Consider the following 16,089-nt stretch of genomic DNA (forward strand, 5'->3'; position numbering starts at 1 on the left):
CGCGGCACCTCGCCCGCGGAGCCCGCCTCACTCCAAATCGGCGACGACATGCTCCGGGAGATCCTCCTCCGCATCTCGCCGCAGCCGTCCACCCTACACCGCGCCTCCGCCGTCTGCAAGCGCTGGCGAGGCCTCATCACCAACCCCGAGTTCCAGCGTCAGTTCCGCGGCCACCACAGGAAGCCGCCCCTACTCGGCATCTTCACAAACAGCAGCCAGCGTATCGTGTTCACCTCCGTCCTAGACCCTCCGGACCGCATCCCTCCTCAGCGCTTCGACCTTGAGCAATGCAGCAACAACGAAAACTACGATTTGATCGATTGCCGCCACGGTCTCGTTCTTGTCAAGAAGAGGTCGCGGACAGAGGTTGTTGTGTGCGACACCATAACCAGTGAGCAGCGCCGCGTGGCTGTTCCGCCGGAGTTCGAGACACGCTTCTTCAACGGGGCAGTACTCTGCGCTGCCGGAGATCAGGACCACGTGCATGGCGGCTGCCACTCGGGGCCATTCAAGGTGTTGTTGATGTCCCAGTACATACAATATGATCAACTCTTTGCCCGTGTTTACACCTCAGAGACCGGTACATGGGGCAATATTATCGTAACCGAGGCTGCTTGCTACATTTCTAGGAAACCTGCGGTCCTAGTTGGTAATTGCCTTTACCGGTTGTCCATGTCCATACGCGATGGCATACTCGAGTTTGATATGAGTGAGCATAGCCTAACTTTGATCGGAGGGCCTCCAGTTAGAGATGATGTCCTCTTTGGAAACCATCAGATCATCCAAGCCGAGGATGGTGTTGTTGGCTGTGCCATATTGTCTTTTACTCATTTTGAAATGTGGCAGAGGAACGTCAATGGTCAAAGTGTTACCACATGGGTGCTTTGGAAGTCCATCGAAATGCACACAATTCTTCGGCTCCCTTCTCTACATGAGGAAATGTATGTACACCTGCTGGGATATGATGAAGATGATGTTGTGTTTTTATGTTATGATGAAAGAGTCTACATGGTTCAACTCAAATCAATGCAGTCCAAGAAACTTAATAAAATCCATTATACCAAGAATCGCTATTTTCCTTTCAAGAGTTTCTTTACACCAGGTGATTGCTCATTCTTAGCCCTTATATTGTAATCTAGTTACATTTATTATTTGATTGTTTGAATACCTTCTTTTTTATTCTTAAGTGCTTACCAGCAACTTCAACTTACCAATTACCCCCTTTTGCTAGATAGACGAACTTATATCTGTATTCTTTAGTATAGGGTATTTAATATAGCTTTCATCATTATCCTTAGATATCAAATGAAATGTCAAATGAGTAACTCAGTTGGCACATTTGGAACATCAAAGCTAGCTACATTCTTCTGTCCAAGAATGTTCACCGATTTTGATATTGTTATTAATCTTAACTCGATATGAACTGCTTTTGTTGAGTCCATAATTTATGAATAAATCTGTTTTTGGTCACTTGTTGATGACCGGTACTGTAGGTGGCTAGTACATTTGTAGCACATAAAAATAAATTGTGTTGAGTGAATACCCAAGATCATCCCTTTTGTCGTTAGAATTTATTAGTTTTGACATGTTTTGATTTTGTATGCTTGACATGACGGGATGAGTTTACATCTTGGTTTTTATCAGCTAAATTATTAATGATTAAATATCCAAGTATACTTCTCTATTCATTGCATGTAACAACACATGAGTATATTTGTTTGTCTGTAGCTAGTAATGGTGTTCAAAGTGTGCTATAAACCATCTATGCAAAGTGAGTTACTTTTCCCAAGTTATATATGTATGCTCATCGGTGTAATTGACTCATTGTTACCTTCTCTTATGAATGTATTATAAACACAGCCATTGCTGGTGGACATAATATAATGAAGCTGAAATGTTGCACGTAGGATGACTATATGGTTTGATGTGCTAAGCTGCTGAAATAGTTCAACGGGTAAGATCTTCTTGATATAGTTTGTTTGATCTGGATTCTGGACCTTTTTATTTTTTCTATATGCAAAATTGTATGTCTGCCAACATGGTTGGCATACAACCATAAGGCCACAAACTACTTTCCATTTGGCTGTATGGATTCACTCATGTAAATAACATGGAAAACAAGTAAATTGATGGTGATGCTGTGATAGATCGCATCCTAGGAGATATGTGGTATTATGGTGCCTGCTAATTTGCTATAGAGATATTCTGCTGTTGAGTTGATCATGAGTTGCAAACGCATCTTGTTCAGACGATATGCTAAACTATGGATGAATCATAACAGTTACAATTAGGTTTCTCTATGTGCATCAGGTTACTAATGGATCGATGATTTTGTTTTTCTCTAGGTGAAGGAATGACTGTTGCGTCAATTAATATGGTCAGCAGTGTTGATATGTTATCTGAACTCTGAAGTAACTTGCTAAGTGTGTGCCTAGCCAAGTTTCTAATGTCTCTAGATGTATTTTAATACCTAAACCTGGGACTTTCAGCTTCCACTAGTAATATCTTAGTCGGATTTCGCATCAATATGGTCAGCAGTTTGTATGTCATCCAGAGAACGCATATTAGGTGTGTCTTAATCTACTTAAGTTTGTTATATCACGAGATTCATCTGGATACCTAAACCAAGAAGTTCCAGCTTCCAGGGGCGGACCCAGGTACAGCTGAGTGGGGGCATAGGCCCCCACTCAAAATTTTGAAACTCCTTTGTATTTATACATATTTTTAACGAAAATCACTTAAAATCAGCAAATTTGTAGAAGAAGTGCCCCCACTCAAAAGAAATGCCCCCAGTCAGAATATTTTCTGGGTCCACCCCTGCCAGCTTCCCCTAGTGTTGTTCATATCCATCCACTGTTGTTTACTACTGATGATAATACGGGGCCTGACGGCGGGGATTATGCAGTCAGAACCATTATCGCAAGGAAACATGGGGCGTAGCAAACTCTGAAAAATTCTGAGTCGACTCATATATTTTCATAATTTGTATCTATTAAATTTAGAAAACGGTTTATATACTCATGTTCAAACAATTCACTCAATTTTCTGTCCATTTGAACCCTGCGTGTCCAGATGAACCGAGCAATGTGATGGATGGACCAATAGAGTGTTCATCATATTTTACATACACAATGTGATAGACAAAGAGAGCAGTAGCCCAAGATCATCAAGCAACCTGCTGATGTAAGAAAGTTGCAACCAAAAACATAAATAAAATGGAGAGTTCCCAACATTCAGCAAAACAGAAGCTATCACCTATTAAAACCAAACGTACTGTAATGCAGTTCAGAAAACATGAATAGCTTGAGATCCATGCAGCAAGGTCACCCCATCACTCCATCAGTAGCGGTCCCCATCATCAGTGATCTAGTACTAAGTATGTGTATACCATTTTTTACGGTAATGTGTATGTGTATACCTTTCTGAACTTCGCAAACAATGTTTATAGGAACCATGGGACTAAAGCTACCCAGAGAATAAACAACGCACCATGTAATTGGTATCCGTCAGCGAAGCGTGAATAAAAGGAGGTACTACTTCAATATGACAAAGCATCCGTAATCTATATGATGTAAGTACTTCCTGCATAGTTTTGGTAACCTGCACCAAAAGGGCGCAGAGAAAACTACAATCTTCATCAGTCACTCTTCAACATATTCCATCTTCATGCGGCGGTGGATACTGGGAGGTACCAGAATGTGCTTGTGATTTGTGCCGCTCATTGGATAATGCTAATTTTTTCATGTTGATATACTCCCTCCGGGTCTAGAGTTCAAATTTGAACTAAAACAACATTTTATTATGGATCCGAGGGAGTAGTAATCATCTGGCACCTGTATGCGAAAATTTTCTGCGAAATGCCCATGTACAATTGTGATGGGCACTTGTTGAACTCCAATAGTCTGACGTAACTGGAATTGTTCGTCCTCGCTGCAGATGCAGTCCTCGAGCGGGCGGCTTCCCTGCGCACTCGTCGCCGGTGTTCATTTCGGCGCCGCCGAGCCAAGACCTAGCTAGAGGACACACGGGGGATTTTTTGTTTTGGAGACGAAGGAAGAGTGGGGCTTCTTTCCATTTGGCTGTAGGAATTTCCTCATGTCAATAACACGGAAAACCATTGAAATGATGGTGATGCCGAGATAGATGGCCCTTTTTAAATTGTAAACTGGCATTCGGATGATTCAGAAGTTGAATATGGTGTTGGTATTGAAATTACTTGTGAGTGCCTATGGTGGACATGCAGAGTTTCCCTTGGTTTAGCGCTTTTATTGCAGGTATCTCCTTTTTTTGCGGGTAGGTTTAGCTATTTCATAGTCTGTAAGCTCAAAGCAATATATTGTTCCTTTCTTTTGGCTTCAGCTTCAGAGATCCGGTGAGAGAAGCCCTAGAAAAAATAGTATTTCATTCTGTTATTAGTTTATTACAAGCATCTGGCACATCAGCAAATTATAGTGACAAAATGCTTCAAGGATCTATGTTGTTACCATCAGCATTCTTAGGAGATATAACTAGGGATATGATACATGTTACCGAGCTCTTTTTCATGTTACTGAGCTGATAATGAGTTTGTTTTTCCAGGTGAAGGAATTGGCTGCTGCAGTTCTCACTGAATCTGCTGCGTTGCATCAGTGTGGTCGGTGTTTATGTCTTACATGAAGAAAAATCTCACCGTGTCGCAATGTAGCTTAAATTCTGATGTAAGCAAGATGCTTTTGAGTCCTAATCCAGGGAATTTGTGCTTCTCCGTGTATTATTTAAAGTTGGATTCCGTTGTATCTTGCATTTTTACATGGTTGTGCTTGGCTGCTCCTCTCATCAGGCATATGTTTCATCCCCAAGTACCACCTGAGCGTGTTCTTCTCAGCTGTGACTTGAAAAGAGTGTCATCACATCGGGTCTTGTGTGTTCGTTGACTCATGATTCACCAGTGCTTGTTTCTTTTATTTTTCTGTTGAGTTTGATATTGTTCTATAATATTTACTTGAAAGCAGCATGATGGGTTGGCAAAGATAGCTTGAGCCTGGTTTGCATGGGATAGAATTACATCCAATCTGCAGCCGTTCGCTCAATGAATGTTGTCGTGCCTCGCCTGTCCGAACAATTGAACCTGGTTTCAGTCTACAGGTCATCCATACAGATTGGGACGCAGAGGCAGAAATCCTTTGACTGCTGGTGATCTGTTCTAAAATTTTGTCAAAAATTGGGACGCAGAGCCATACCCATTTGGGACCATTTTGCCAACTATGTGAAAATCACAAAACTGATTTTTTTTTTCCAGGCGACTTCAACTTGTGACATATGCTATTTTGCATCAAATCATTCTTCAATTTTTGCACAACCTGTAAATGTTGTTCTTGTTATGAAAACTTGCATACACAAATTTATATCCTTCATCTACATATATGATTCATTCATCGTAATATTTCAGAACCTGTATATAAAGAGAGCGATGTGAATATGCAAAGGACCAGGTGTTTTCATCATTTTTTTAGCAGCCATGTGATGGGCCAAGAGTGCAATAAAACAGAACAAACTATCCTTGGTTCGTTCACAGCAAGTTTCAGCACTTTCACGTACGGAGTATATCATACACTACCTAGGAACCACATGCAATCTGCTACTGACACAAAGTTTCAAGCAGAAAAACAGAAACAAAATGGAGTGCTCCCAACATTCAGCAAAACAGCAGCTACAGCTTATTACAACGGAACAGACACTACCCGCAGCTCAGCAAAACAGCAAAAGCTTGAGGCTGCATGCAGCGCTCCCGTCATCAGTGATCCTACTGAGTTTAGTATGTGTATCCCTTTCTTGTACTGAATACTTTGCAAAAATAGTTTTCAAGAGCCAACCCGAGTATAGACAAAACCACCAGGTATTGGTATCAGTCAGAAGAAGCGTGAACAAAAGAAGGAACTTCATCCTGACAAAGTGTACTTCCTGTATTGTTTTGGTATGTAACCTGCACCAAAAGCGCGCAAAAAACCCACACTGGCCATCGCTCTTCAACATATTCCATTTCCATGTGGCGGGTACGGGTAACTGGGAGGTACCAAGAAGCTTGTGACACTGACATCGGAGCCGGTGGTCGGCGAGCTCATCTGCGGGCTGCCAACCGGATGCGGCACCGACAGCCGCATGCCCCTCCCGGCATGCATTTGAGGCATGCTGTTAGTTTGCCTGCCGAAGTCTTGGAAGCCCCATTGGTGCGTCCTGCTGCTGAGCTGCTGCGGAGGAGTCTGGTGCCACTGATCGTAGAAGCCTGTGTTCATGCTTGTAGCGTACCTATCACTGGAACCTGGATGTCTGTTCTGGAGGTAATGATGCTGGTGCTGATCCATTGAGCACACTCCACCTGGGACTCGGCTGTTATACTGCTGCTCAGCTGGGTAATTGGGATTCAGGAAGTGGGATGTGTCAACGCTAGCCATTGTTGGGCATTGCCCTGGCTGTGCCCACTGCTGGCTCCCTTGATGCAGGGCATTGGCATGGACATCTGGCATCCCCCATTGATGTCTCCCTTGAGGCAGAAGATTGGCATGTGGATCTGGCAGCCCCCATTGCTGTCTCCCTTGATGCGGAACATTTGCGTGTGCACTTGGCAGCCCACATTGCTGATTACTCCCTTGCTGCACAACATTTGTCTGTGCACCTGGCAGCCCCCACTGCTGACTACTCCCTTGATGTGAAACATTTGCGTGTGCACCTGGCAGCCCCCACTGCTGATTACTCCCTTGATGTGGAACATTTGCGTGTACACCTGGCAGCCCCCACTGCTGATTACTCCCTTGATGTGAAACATTTGTATGTGCACCTGGCAGCCCCCACTGCTGATCACTCCCTTGCTTCCGAACATTAGCGTGTGCATCTGGCAGCCTCCACTGCTGAGTATTTCCTAGCTGCCGAACATTCGCTTGTGCATCTGGTAGCCCACACTGCTGACTCCCTTGGTGCAGGACATTTGAATGCACATCTGGCAGCCCCCACTGTTGACTCCCTTGATGTAAAACGCTTGAATGTACATCTGGCAGCCCCCACTGCTGGTTCCCTTGCTGCCGAACATTTCCCTGTACATCTTGGAGCCTCTTCTGGAAGGAAAAGCTTGTATCCTGACATTCATTAATTACAACACTTTTCGCAACACAAGGTGAGAACCCGTGGTATTGTGAATGTTCTCCAGTCAGATAGCCAAGCTGAGAGACATCTCCACATTGCTGAAAAATGATGGTCCATTTGAGCAAGTGATGCAAACGATGGTGTGTCAATATGAAAATATCTCGGATTTCTTAATATGGAAACATAGAGTGGTACTGAAACTACCAGTATTAAAAGGTATCTATGTCTTACCTGCCTGGGTACAGAGAATCCATTACAGACTTTAGAATTGCATAGTGCGTAGCCATCCCGTTTCATCTGCATAAGACAAGCAAAACTCAGAAATATAGCTGAAATATTCTTTCAGTATATGAAACATCAGTTCCTGCAAATTTAAATTCATCTAGGGCAACTAGTTTAATATGCATGCTCTGTAAACAAGAAATAATAATAAGAATTAAACTTGTTGACAGCCTGTCACTGTGTAAGTGGCAAGTGGCAGCAGACAGAAAAAATAACTTTATATATTATCAAAACCATGACTGCGTTGGAAAGAAATGTTTATTTACCAGAAGAATGAATTGGTCCACAAGCTTCCTTGCTTGATCCTACAAAAGCATATCACGGAGGAGACATAGATCAAGAGGTATTATACAAAAGCATATCACGGAGGAGACATATCCCTAACCCTAAAAAGGATGTCTCAACTTTGTCTAGATTTTTATGTATGTACACACTAAAACATGTCTAGATACATGCAAATTTAGACAAAATAGAGACATCTTTTTTAGAACGGAGGGAGTATTATTCTTGGAAAGTAAAATTGAATTAAATAGTACTCACATAAGTGGGAAGAGTAGCAATGTGAATATGCTCATCTCCAGATATCATTACAACAGCTATTTGATGGTCCTCTGGTGATTCAGACTCACGAAGGCAAAGTATGTAGTGAGATTGATCAATTATACCTGCCATGTGTGATTCTTTAGAAGAATAGGACTAAGAGCAAACTAAAATTATGTGTGCACAAGCAGAAACAAACCCACCTCTACAGAAATACTGCACACGGTGAAAAACATATCTTCCAATATTTCGAGTATTTTTAGTTCCTGTAGTCGGATGGCACGAAATGGTCTCTTCTCTCATGTACGGACTTCCCCCAGCATTCCCATACCGAAAGAAATGGGAGGGTGAGCAGGAAGACGATGGCCTCAATGTTTCAACACCGTCAACCTTAGAAGCATTTCCATTTAGTGCATGCCTACATTAACATTAATGAACAAGTAAATTTTTGGCAAAAAAACTTCAATGTTTATAACATCAGTTCTGTGGAAATAACTCCAACTTGAATTGAAAACTACAGATCAAGAAGTACAAAGTAACACCTCTGGGTGATCAGGATGACCTCTGATAAGATCTTTTCTATGTCAGGTTCAATGTTATATAAAGGGTGTCTAATACACAACTCAATATCTGGAGAAATACCAAATCGACTGGCAGTACTATCAGCAACACCTGGCTCAACTAAGCCTCCGTCCTCAAACAGTCTTCTGTCCAGAATATCAGCTTGTTTCTGACATTTCCCTTTGAAACTGGCTTGCTGGTTCAGAGAAATGGGAGAAGTTCCTGGTACGTCTCTCTTTAAAGTAGTAGTTCTGGGCTCTGTAGAAGCTTTATCCTCATTAGGTCCGGCAGCCGCCTTTCCAGAACTTGCATCGCAGGAGGATACAGGGGTCATTGCACTAACTTCGATCCCTGACGCGCTGTGACTGTCCAGATTTACAATTGAGGCCAAATGACTTTCATTTATCGTTATATGCGAAGAGTGAACCTTTACAGGGATATTTTCTGCATGCAGACTATTTCTGTTCAAGGAAGGGTGTGGATGATTGCTTTGGAGCATTGACAATGGCTCATTTTTCTGTTCTCTCATGTCCTTTTTGCACATTATCTGGTCTACCTTGACCTCAACCGGCAGTTCTTTTTGAGACACCTTAACCTTTTCAGAGAACTTATCTGAACATGGACTAGTTCTCCTCAAGGAAGGAAGTGGTTGATTGGATGGGATAACTGAGAAGGGCTTCGGTTCATGTCCTCTCGTGTCCTTTTTGCCAATCATCTGATCAACTTTAACCTCAATTAACAGTTCTTCCTGAGATCCTTGCTTAACCTTTTTGGGGAATTTTTCTAAACATGGATCATTTCTGTTCAAGGAAGGACTTAGGCGATTGGTTGGGATCGCTGAGAAGGTCTTCTGTTGCTGTACTCTCATATCCTTCTTGCCCATTGTCTGATCTACCTTAACCTCAACCGGTGATTCTTTTGGAGATCCCAGTTTAAGCCTTTCTTTATTTGAAGTCCCGATTGACTTTTGAAACTGGCCTTTGGGACTTTGGAAACTCATCCTTGCACTTTTGTTTGAAGATCGCCTTTCACGTGGAAGATTCAAGGACTGCTTTCTCTTTTGTGATAGAACTGTCTCCCTTGGTGATTGTCCATTTTTGTGATCAACCTGTACAATTGCTAACTCCACCTGCTGTTCATGATTCTGAAGAGAATGATCAGGAGCAGGACTACCTGATGCACTTTGTTTTCTGTCACATAAGGCAGAACTGTTCCTCAGGGTAGAAGAGCGTTGAATGGTCTCTTCAGGATCAGACATTACAGTTGATTTCGGATTATTAACTTGGGCAGAGGATGAACAGTTCACAGGTGAGCTGCAAAATATTCTGGCTGGGAAGACTTCTAGAGCTGATCTCTCAATGCATACCGCTGCATCTTCACAGGTGCCGCATTCCTTGGGCTTGCACTTTTCAGGAGGATCAGTAGAAGAACTGATAAGAGATGTATCTTTGGTTCGCTGTCTTCCCTTATTTAGACCTAAATCGATCTATTTGCATACAGTTTGGCACAAAAACGCAAGCTATATAAAAACACTACTTTCCAAAACTAACAAAAGAATTAAGTAGGATCCAGGAACAGAAAATTGTGGTACCTTCTTAACAGAGTTGCAAAGCTTTTCAAGGCATGGTGTAGGATCCAAATTAAGCCTGGGCTGCAAGGAATTGATGATGGTCGACTCAGCAATCTGAAATATGTAAGAGAAACATTTATCAGGTGGGATTTTAAAAGTACTAGGTGACATTTAAACCTTGTCTTTCCAGGTTTAAATAAGTACTGACCAGTTGATGGTGATAAGTCCACGAAGGATCCGCAATCAAGGACAGATCCTTGATAACACATTCAGTTCCCAATCTAAGAGCAACTCTGTTCATTTTAGGGAAGTCATATCCTGAAGAATCGCCCCCATTAGAAAGGAAGGGTCGGTAGTCCCGCACCTAGGTACAGTAAAATGTACAGAAACGACACATAAGCAGAGAAAATAAGTGCATTAATTCCAGCTGCAAAATTAGACTGCCACTTCAGCAAACCTCGCAGACAACAATTCCATTGCGGAATTTACAAGGGATACCATGCAAGATATCCTGAGGCAAGCAGCCGTACTCAATATCCTGTAGAAATACATTCATAAAAAATATAATATCCACAGAGACACTACTAAAACAGAATGAGTAAACCATCAGGATAACATAACTTGTTAAGGATTCCCCAACAGAAATATTTCTTTATGGGAGTAAATTTGCAGCCAAAGCTAGAAACAATATAGCAGCACAGAAATAAATTGTGCATTGGCCCTATGTGAAAATGTATAGTACCATTACACTGATCACATCAAAAAAGGAGAAAAATGTGAAGAACAAAATGCGACAATCGAAATGCCTTGCTATGGTCTGAAGACTGGTTTGTTGGCCTCCGGCACGCCCATACATATGTTCCACGGGTATGGACTGCACAATCTAGCACCCACGTACTCCACAGTGCAAGTACTCACTCCTTTTACCTTCACTTGCTTTTAACTCTGTAACTTGAAAACCAACTCATGATTAATCACCCCACACCCCAACCCCCCTCCCCCTTGAGCGACACCATGGAAATAAAATAAGCACCATACTTACGGAAAGCAAAGCTCTCGATGCCCTAGTGTACGGCTTCCTCTCTGAATCATCGCCAATCAGAAACACAAGCATTCCCTACAGAAAATTCGACGGATTCTGCTATGAGCAACAATTAACAATACTAACAAACACATAGCGGCAATCGATCGATTCACATACAGACCTTATCGAGCCCACCAACGGTGTAGCCATCCGGAAACAGATTCAGCGCAAAGGACGGCTCGAGGTCTGCAGCAGGAGATCACAAATCCTCTGTTGAGCGCGCGGCATTTGACAAGGGAATAACAGATTGTGGAAACATAACGTCCGGAAATTAACTGGGCAGGTGTGGCTCACCTAAATCAGCAGGATCGGCTCCATTTCCACCGAGCACGCCCGACCGGACGGCGGCGCCACTGCCGAGCCCCGGCCCCCCCGCCGCGGCGGCCTGCAGGATTTCAGATAACGCTTTGCAGTCACGACGAAAAAATCTCGCAATGCGGCAGGCGTAAGTAGGGTTTCGATCCGGATTAACGCGACGATCGAGGTGGGGAGAATTGACGGGGGGTGAGGGAGGAGAGGAGGCGAGGCGAGGGTGCTCACGTGCCACGGCGGAGGCGGCGGCAGGGGCGGCCCGTACGGGGACGCCGCGGGCGGAGGCGGGTCGACGGCGCCGGACGTTGAGGCGGGCGGCGGCGGGTAGAAGCGGCGGCCGCGGCGGGAGATCTTGAAGGAGACGACCATGGCGCCGCGGCGGGTGGCGGTGGCGGAGGTAGGGTTTTGGTCGGCGGTAGTTGGTTGGGGTTTTGGTTGGGACTTGGAGAGGAGTGGCGCGAGAGGGTGGGAAGAGAGAGCGAGAAAGGGAAGCCGGGCCAGTGTCAGAGCATCTCTAAACATGCCAAAACTGTAAAATAACCGTCAGTTTACGGGTTTAGTTCGGAAATCAGCGCAGCTTAATTATTGTAAACCAAACCAAAAAAAATTTACAGACCGAACCCGAAAACCAAACTTTGCCCCCTATTTGTAGGGGTTGAAAGGTCGAACTGAAGACTAACCTATATTACTAGTGGCGTTTTGGTGGCTGAAACTTTAGCTCCGAACACTAGAGTTCCGCCGGAGGACTACCAGAATACAACCAAAATTCGGCAAAATCCGGCCGGAGGACAACCAAATTTCAGCGGAGCCCTGCGTTGCGAGCTCGGGGAAGGGAGAGTGGGCAGCCGGCCGCGAGTTCGCCGGGCGCGAGCGAGAGGCGGTCGTGACGGGGCGGGGTCGAGCTCGCTGGGGCAGTGTTGGGCGGCGTGGGTCGGGCCGGGGCGAGGCCGTCGCGGGGCGGGTGGCCTGAGCAAGCGTGCAGCTAGAGTAGATGAAGAAGTAAGAAGGCAAGGGGGGAAATGGCATGTGGGTCTAGAGACATATTTAGAAATATGCTCTTTTACAGTTTTATTTTACGGGTTCTGATCTGCGCCGACACTTTTTCGACCCGTAAACACGAGTTCAGTGGCCTGAACTCGTTTTTTTACAGTTCGCATGCTAAGCGGGGTGCGCCTGAGGAGGAACACGCAGTCATAGGCACGCAACAGAGAGGGGAATGTCCTTTTCTCCCATGCCTAGCTAAAATTACTATGCTAACCTAGCATAGCCCACCTCTCAGGGCGCCTCCCGTCCAAGCGGCTTCGGAGGCCTCCCGAACCCTAGAAAAACACCCACTAATTCAAACTCCTTTGGTCGCCGCGTCGACGATCCCATTTGTGGTGGCGGCACCCAGCCTGACTAAGGGGGCGGGGGCAGTGCATGCACAACACAATGTTGTGGTGGAAGCAGTGTTTGCTCGGTGGAAGCGCTTGGATGTACGAGGGCGGCGGAGAGGACGAGAAGGGCATGGTGGTGGTGCTGGTGGAGCGGGGCGGCTGCGGTGACCTGCATGGTAGCTAGGCGACACACGCACCCAATATGGGCCCAATATCAGCCTCGATTGGGTCGACGCCACCACTTGGAGCTGGCTCGTGGTTGCGTCAGATGGGTAGGAAGTCGTGAAGGATGGCACCTCATGCTCTCAATTGTGCAAGAAGGAAGGGGTCCGGCTCTTGACGGGACAATCTCCTTCCTCCCATCAGCTTTGGAACCATGAAGTCTCCAAGGGTCATCAGCAGCGGACCCTCCGCCGGCGTGGCCAGCCCAGCGCCCTCCTTCTCGTCGGAACTCTCACCAGAGGGACCACTGTTGGAGATATGCCCAAGAGGCAATAATAAAAGTGGTTATTATATATCTTTATGTTTATGATAAATGTTTATATACCATGCTATAATTGTATTAACCGAAACATTGATACATGTGTGTTATGTAAACAACAATGAGTCCCTAGTAAAGCCTCTTAACTAGCTTGTTGATTAATAGATGATTAGTTTCATAATCATGAACATTGGATGTTATTAATAACAAGGTTATATCATTATGTGAATGATGTAATGGACACACCCAATTAAGCGTAGCATAAGATCACGTCATTAAGTTATTTGCTATAAGCTTTCGATACATAGTTACCTAGTCCTTATGACCATGAGATCATGTAAATCACTTATGCTGGAAAGGTACTTTGATTACATCAAACGCCACTAGGTGGGATTAAGTATCCGGAAAGTATGAGTTGAGGCATATGGATCAACAGTGGGATTTGTCCATCCCGATGACGGATAGATATACTCTGGGCCCTCTCGGTGGAATGTCGTCTAAATAGCTTGCAAGCATATGAATGGTTCATAAGAGACCACATACCACGGTACGAGTAAAGAGTACTTGTCGGGAGACGAGGTTGAACAAGGTATAGAGATACCGATGATCAAACCTCGGACAAGTAAAATATCGCGTGACAAAGGGAATTGGTATCGTATGTGAATGGTTCATTCGATCACTAAGTCATCGTTGAATATGTGGGAGCCATTATGGATCTCCGGATCCCGCTACTTGGTTATTGGTCGGAGAGAGATCTCGACCATGTCTACATAGTTCGCGAACCGTAGGGTGACACACTTAAGGTTTGATGTCGTTTAAGTAGATATGGAATAAGGAATGGAGTTCGAAGTTTTGTTCGGAGTCTCGGATGGGATCCGAGGACATCACGAGGAGGTCCGGAATGGTCCGGAGAATAAGATTCATATATAGGAAGTCATATTCCAAGTTTGGAAATGATCCGGTGCATTTATGGCAGGTTCTAGAAGGTTCTAGAAAAGTCCGGAAGAAATCACCATGAAAAGTGGAGTCCCGAAGGGACTCCACTTTGCATAGCCAGCCAAACCCTAAGGGGTGGAGTCCCAGGTGGAGTCCACCATAGGTGGCCGGCCACCCCACCTAAGGGAAAGGTGGGAGTCCCACCTTGGGTAGGACTCCCCCCTTGAGTAGGTTTCCCACCTATGGGAGGTTTTGTTGTTGGGGTCTTATTCGAAGACTTGGACTACAACTCTTGGGGATTTCCACCTATATAATGAGGAGGAGAGGGAGGGGCAGCCACTCTTGGCCGCACCACCTAGGGCTGCCCATGGCCGGCGCCCTAGCCACCCCCTCTCCCCAAACCCTAGCCTCTCCTCCTCCACCACTTCTCCCGCATACGCTTAGGCGAAGCCCTGCCGGAGTTCTCCATCGACACCGCCACCACGCCGTCGTCGTCGTCGGGATTCCGAGGAGGATCTACTACTTCCGCTGCCCGCCGGAACGGGGAGAAGGACGTCGTCTTCATCAACACCGAACGTGTGACCGAGTACGGAGGTGCTTTGCCCGATTGTGGCACCGTCAAGATCTTCTACGCGCTTTTGAAAGCGGCAAGTGATCGTCTACCGCAGCAACGAGAGCCTCCTCTCGTAGGCTTTGGAACTCTTCAAGGGTTAGTCTCGTTCATCCCCTCGTTGCTACCATCTTCTAGATTGCATCTTGGCTTGGATTGCGTTCTCGCGGTAGGAAAATTTTTGTTTTCTATGCTACGTTATCCTACAGTGGTATCAGAGCCGTGTCTATGCATAGATGGTTGCACGAGTAGAACACAATTGTTGTGTGGGCGTTGATGCTTATGTTGTCTTTAGTTCGAGTACTTTGCATCTTTGTGGCATGGTGGGATGAAGCGGCTCAGGCTAACTTTACATGACCGCGTTCATGAGACTTGCTCCACGTTCGACATGCAACTTGTATTGCATAAGTGGCTTTGCGGGTGTCTGTCACTCCCATCATAGTGAAGATTCAATTTACTCTTTCTATTGACAACACTAGTATCACCGTTGTGGTTCATGTTCGTAGGTAGATTAGATCTTACTCGAAAACCCTAAACCACGTTGATGGCGTGTATTTCACACGTTCGTTGGGCAACCCCAAGAGGAAGGTATGATGCGCACAGCAGCAAGTTTTCCCTCAGAAAGAAACCAAGGTTTATCGAACCAGGAGGAGCCAAGAAGCACGTTGAAGGTTGATGGCGGCGGGATGTAATGCGGCGCAACACCAGAGATTCCGGCGCCAACGTGGAACCTGCACAACACAACCAAAGTACTTTGCCCCAACGAAACAGTGAGGTTGTCAATCTCACCGGCTTGCTGTAACAAAGGATTAACCGTATTGTGTGGAAGATGATTGTTTGCGAGAGAAAATAGTAAAAACAAGTATTGCAGCAGATTTGTATTTCGGTATTAAAAGAATGGACCGGGGTCCACGGTTCACTAGAGGTGTCTCTCCCATAAGATAAAAGCATGTTGGGTGAACAAATTACGGTCGGGCAATTGACAAATAGAGAGGGCATAACAATGCACATACATGACATGATAAGTATAGTGAGATTTAATTGGGCATTACGACAAAGTACATAGACCGCCATCCAACTGCATCTATGCCTAAAAAGTCCACCTTCAGGTTATCATCCGAACCCCCTCCAGTATTAAGTTGCAAAACAACAGACAATTGCATTAAGTATGGTGCGTAATGTAATCAAAAACTACATCCTCGGACATAGCGCCAATGTTTT

General features: G+C 45.0%; 1 protein-coding gene across 1 annotated transcript; it reads right to left on the reverse strand.

The window, feature by feature from the left end:
- Positions 1-6,005: 6,005 nt before the first annotated feature.
- LOC124664541 lies at positions 6,006-11,834 on the reverse strand. Its single transcript, XM_047202037.1, has 13 exons — positions 11,694-11,834; positions 11,448-11,538; positions 11,275-11,339; positions 11,112-11,186; positions 10,527-10,607; positions 10,278-10,433; positions 10,091-10,183; positions 8,481-9,985; positions 8,142-8,356; positions 7,939-8,063; positions 7,665-7,703; positions 7,348-7,413; positions 6,006-7,214 (listed from the first exon to the last, which is right to left on the reverse strand). Exons 1-13 carry the CDS (start codon positions 11,832-11,834, stop codon positions 6,006-6,008), a joined length of 3,861 nt encoding a protein of 1,286 aa, XP_047057993.1.
- Positions 11,835-16,089: the final 4,255 nt, after the last annotated feature.

Source organism: Lolium rigidum, chromosome 6 (assembly GCF_022539505.1).
Source record: "Lolium rigidum isolate FL_2022 chromosome 6, APGP_CSIRO_Lrig_0.1, whole genome shotgun sequence".
NCBI lineage: Eukaryota > Viridiplantae > Streptophyta > Magnoliopsida > Poales > Poaceae > Lolium > Lolium rigidum.

Bases quoted from the DNA above. Each gene is read 5' to 3' on its own strand.
- LOC124664541 (XM_047202037.1), bottom strand. From the start codon at position 11,834: ATGGTCGTCTCCTTCAAGATCTCCCGCCGCGGCCGCCGCTTCTACCCG. The intron at 11,340-11,447 runs GTGAGCCACACC...CTCCTGCTGCAG, and splicing joins AGCCGATCCTGCTGATTTAG to ACCTCGAGCCGTCCTTTGCG. The intron at 11,187-11,274 runs GTCTGTATGTGA...AATTTTCTGTAG, and splicing joins CCGTTGGTGGGCTCGATAAG to GGAATGCTTGTGTTTCTGAT.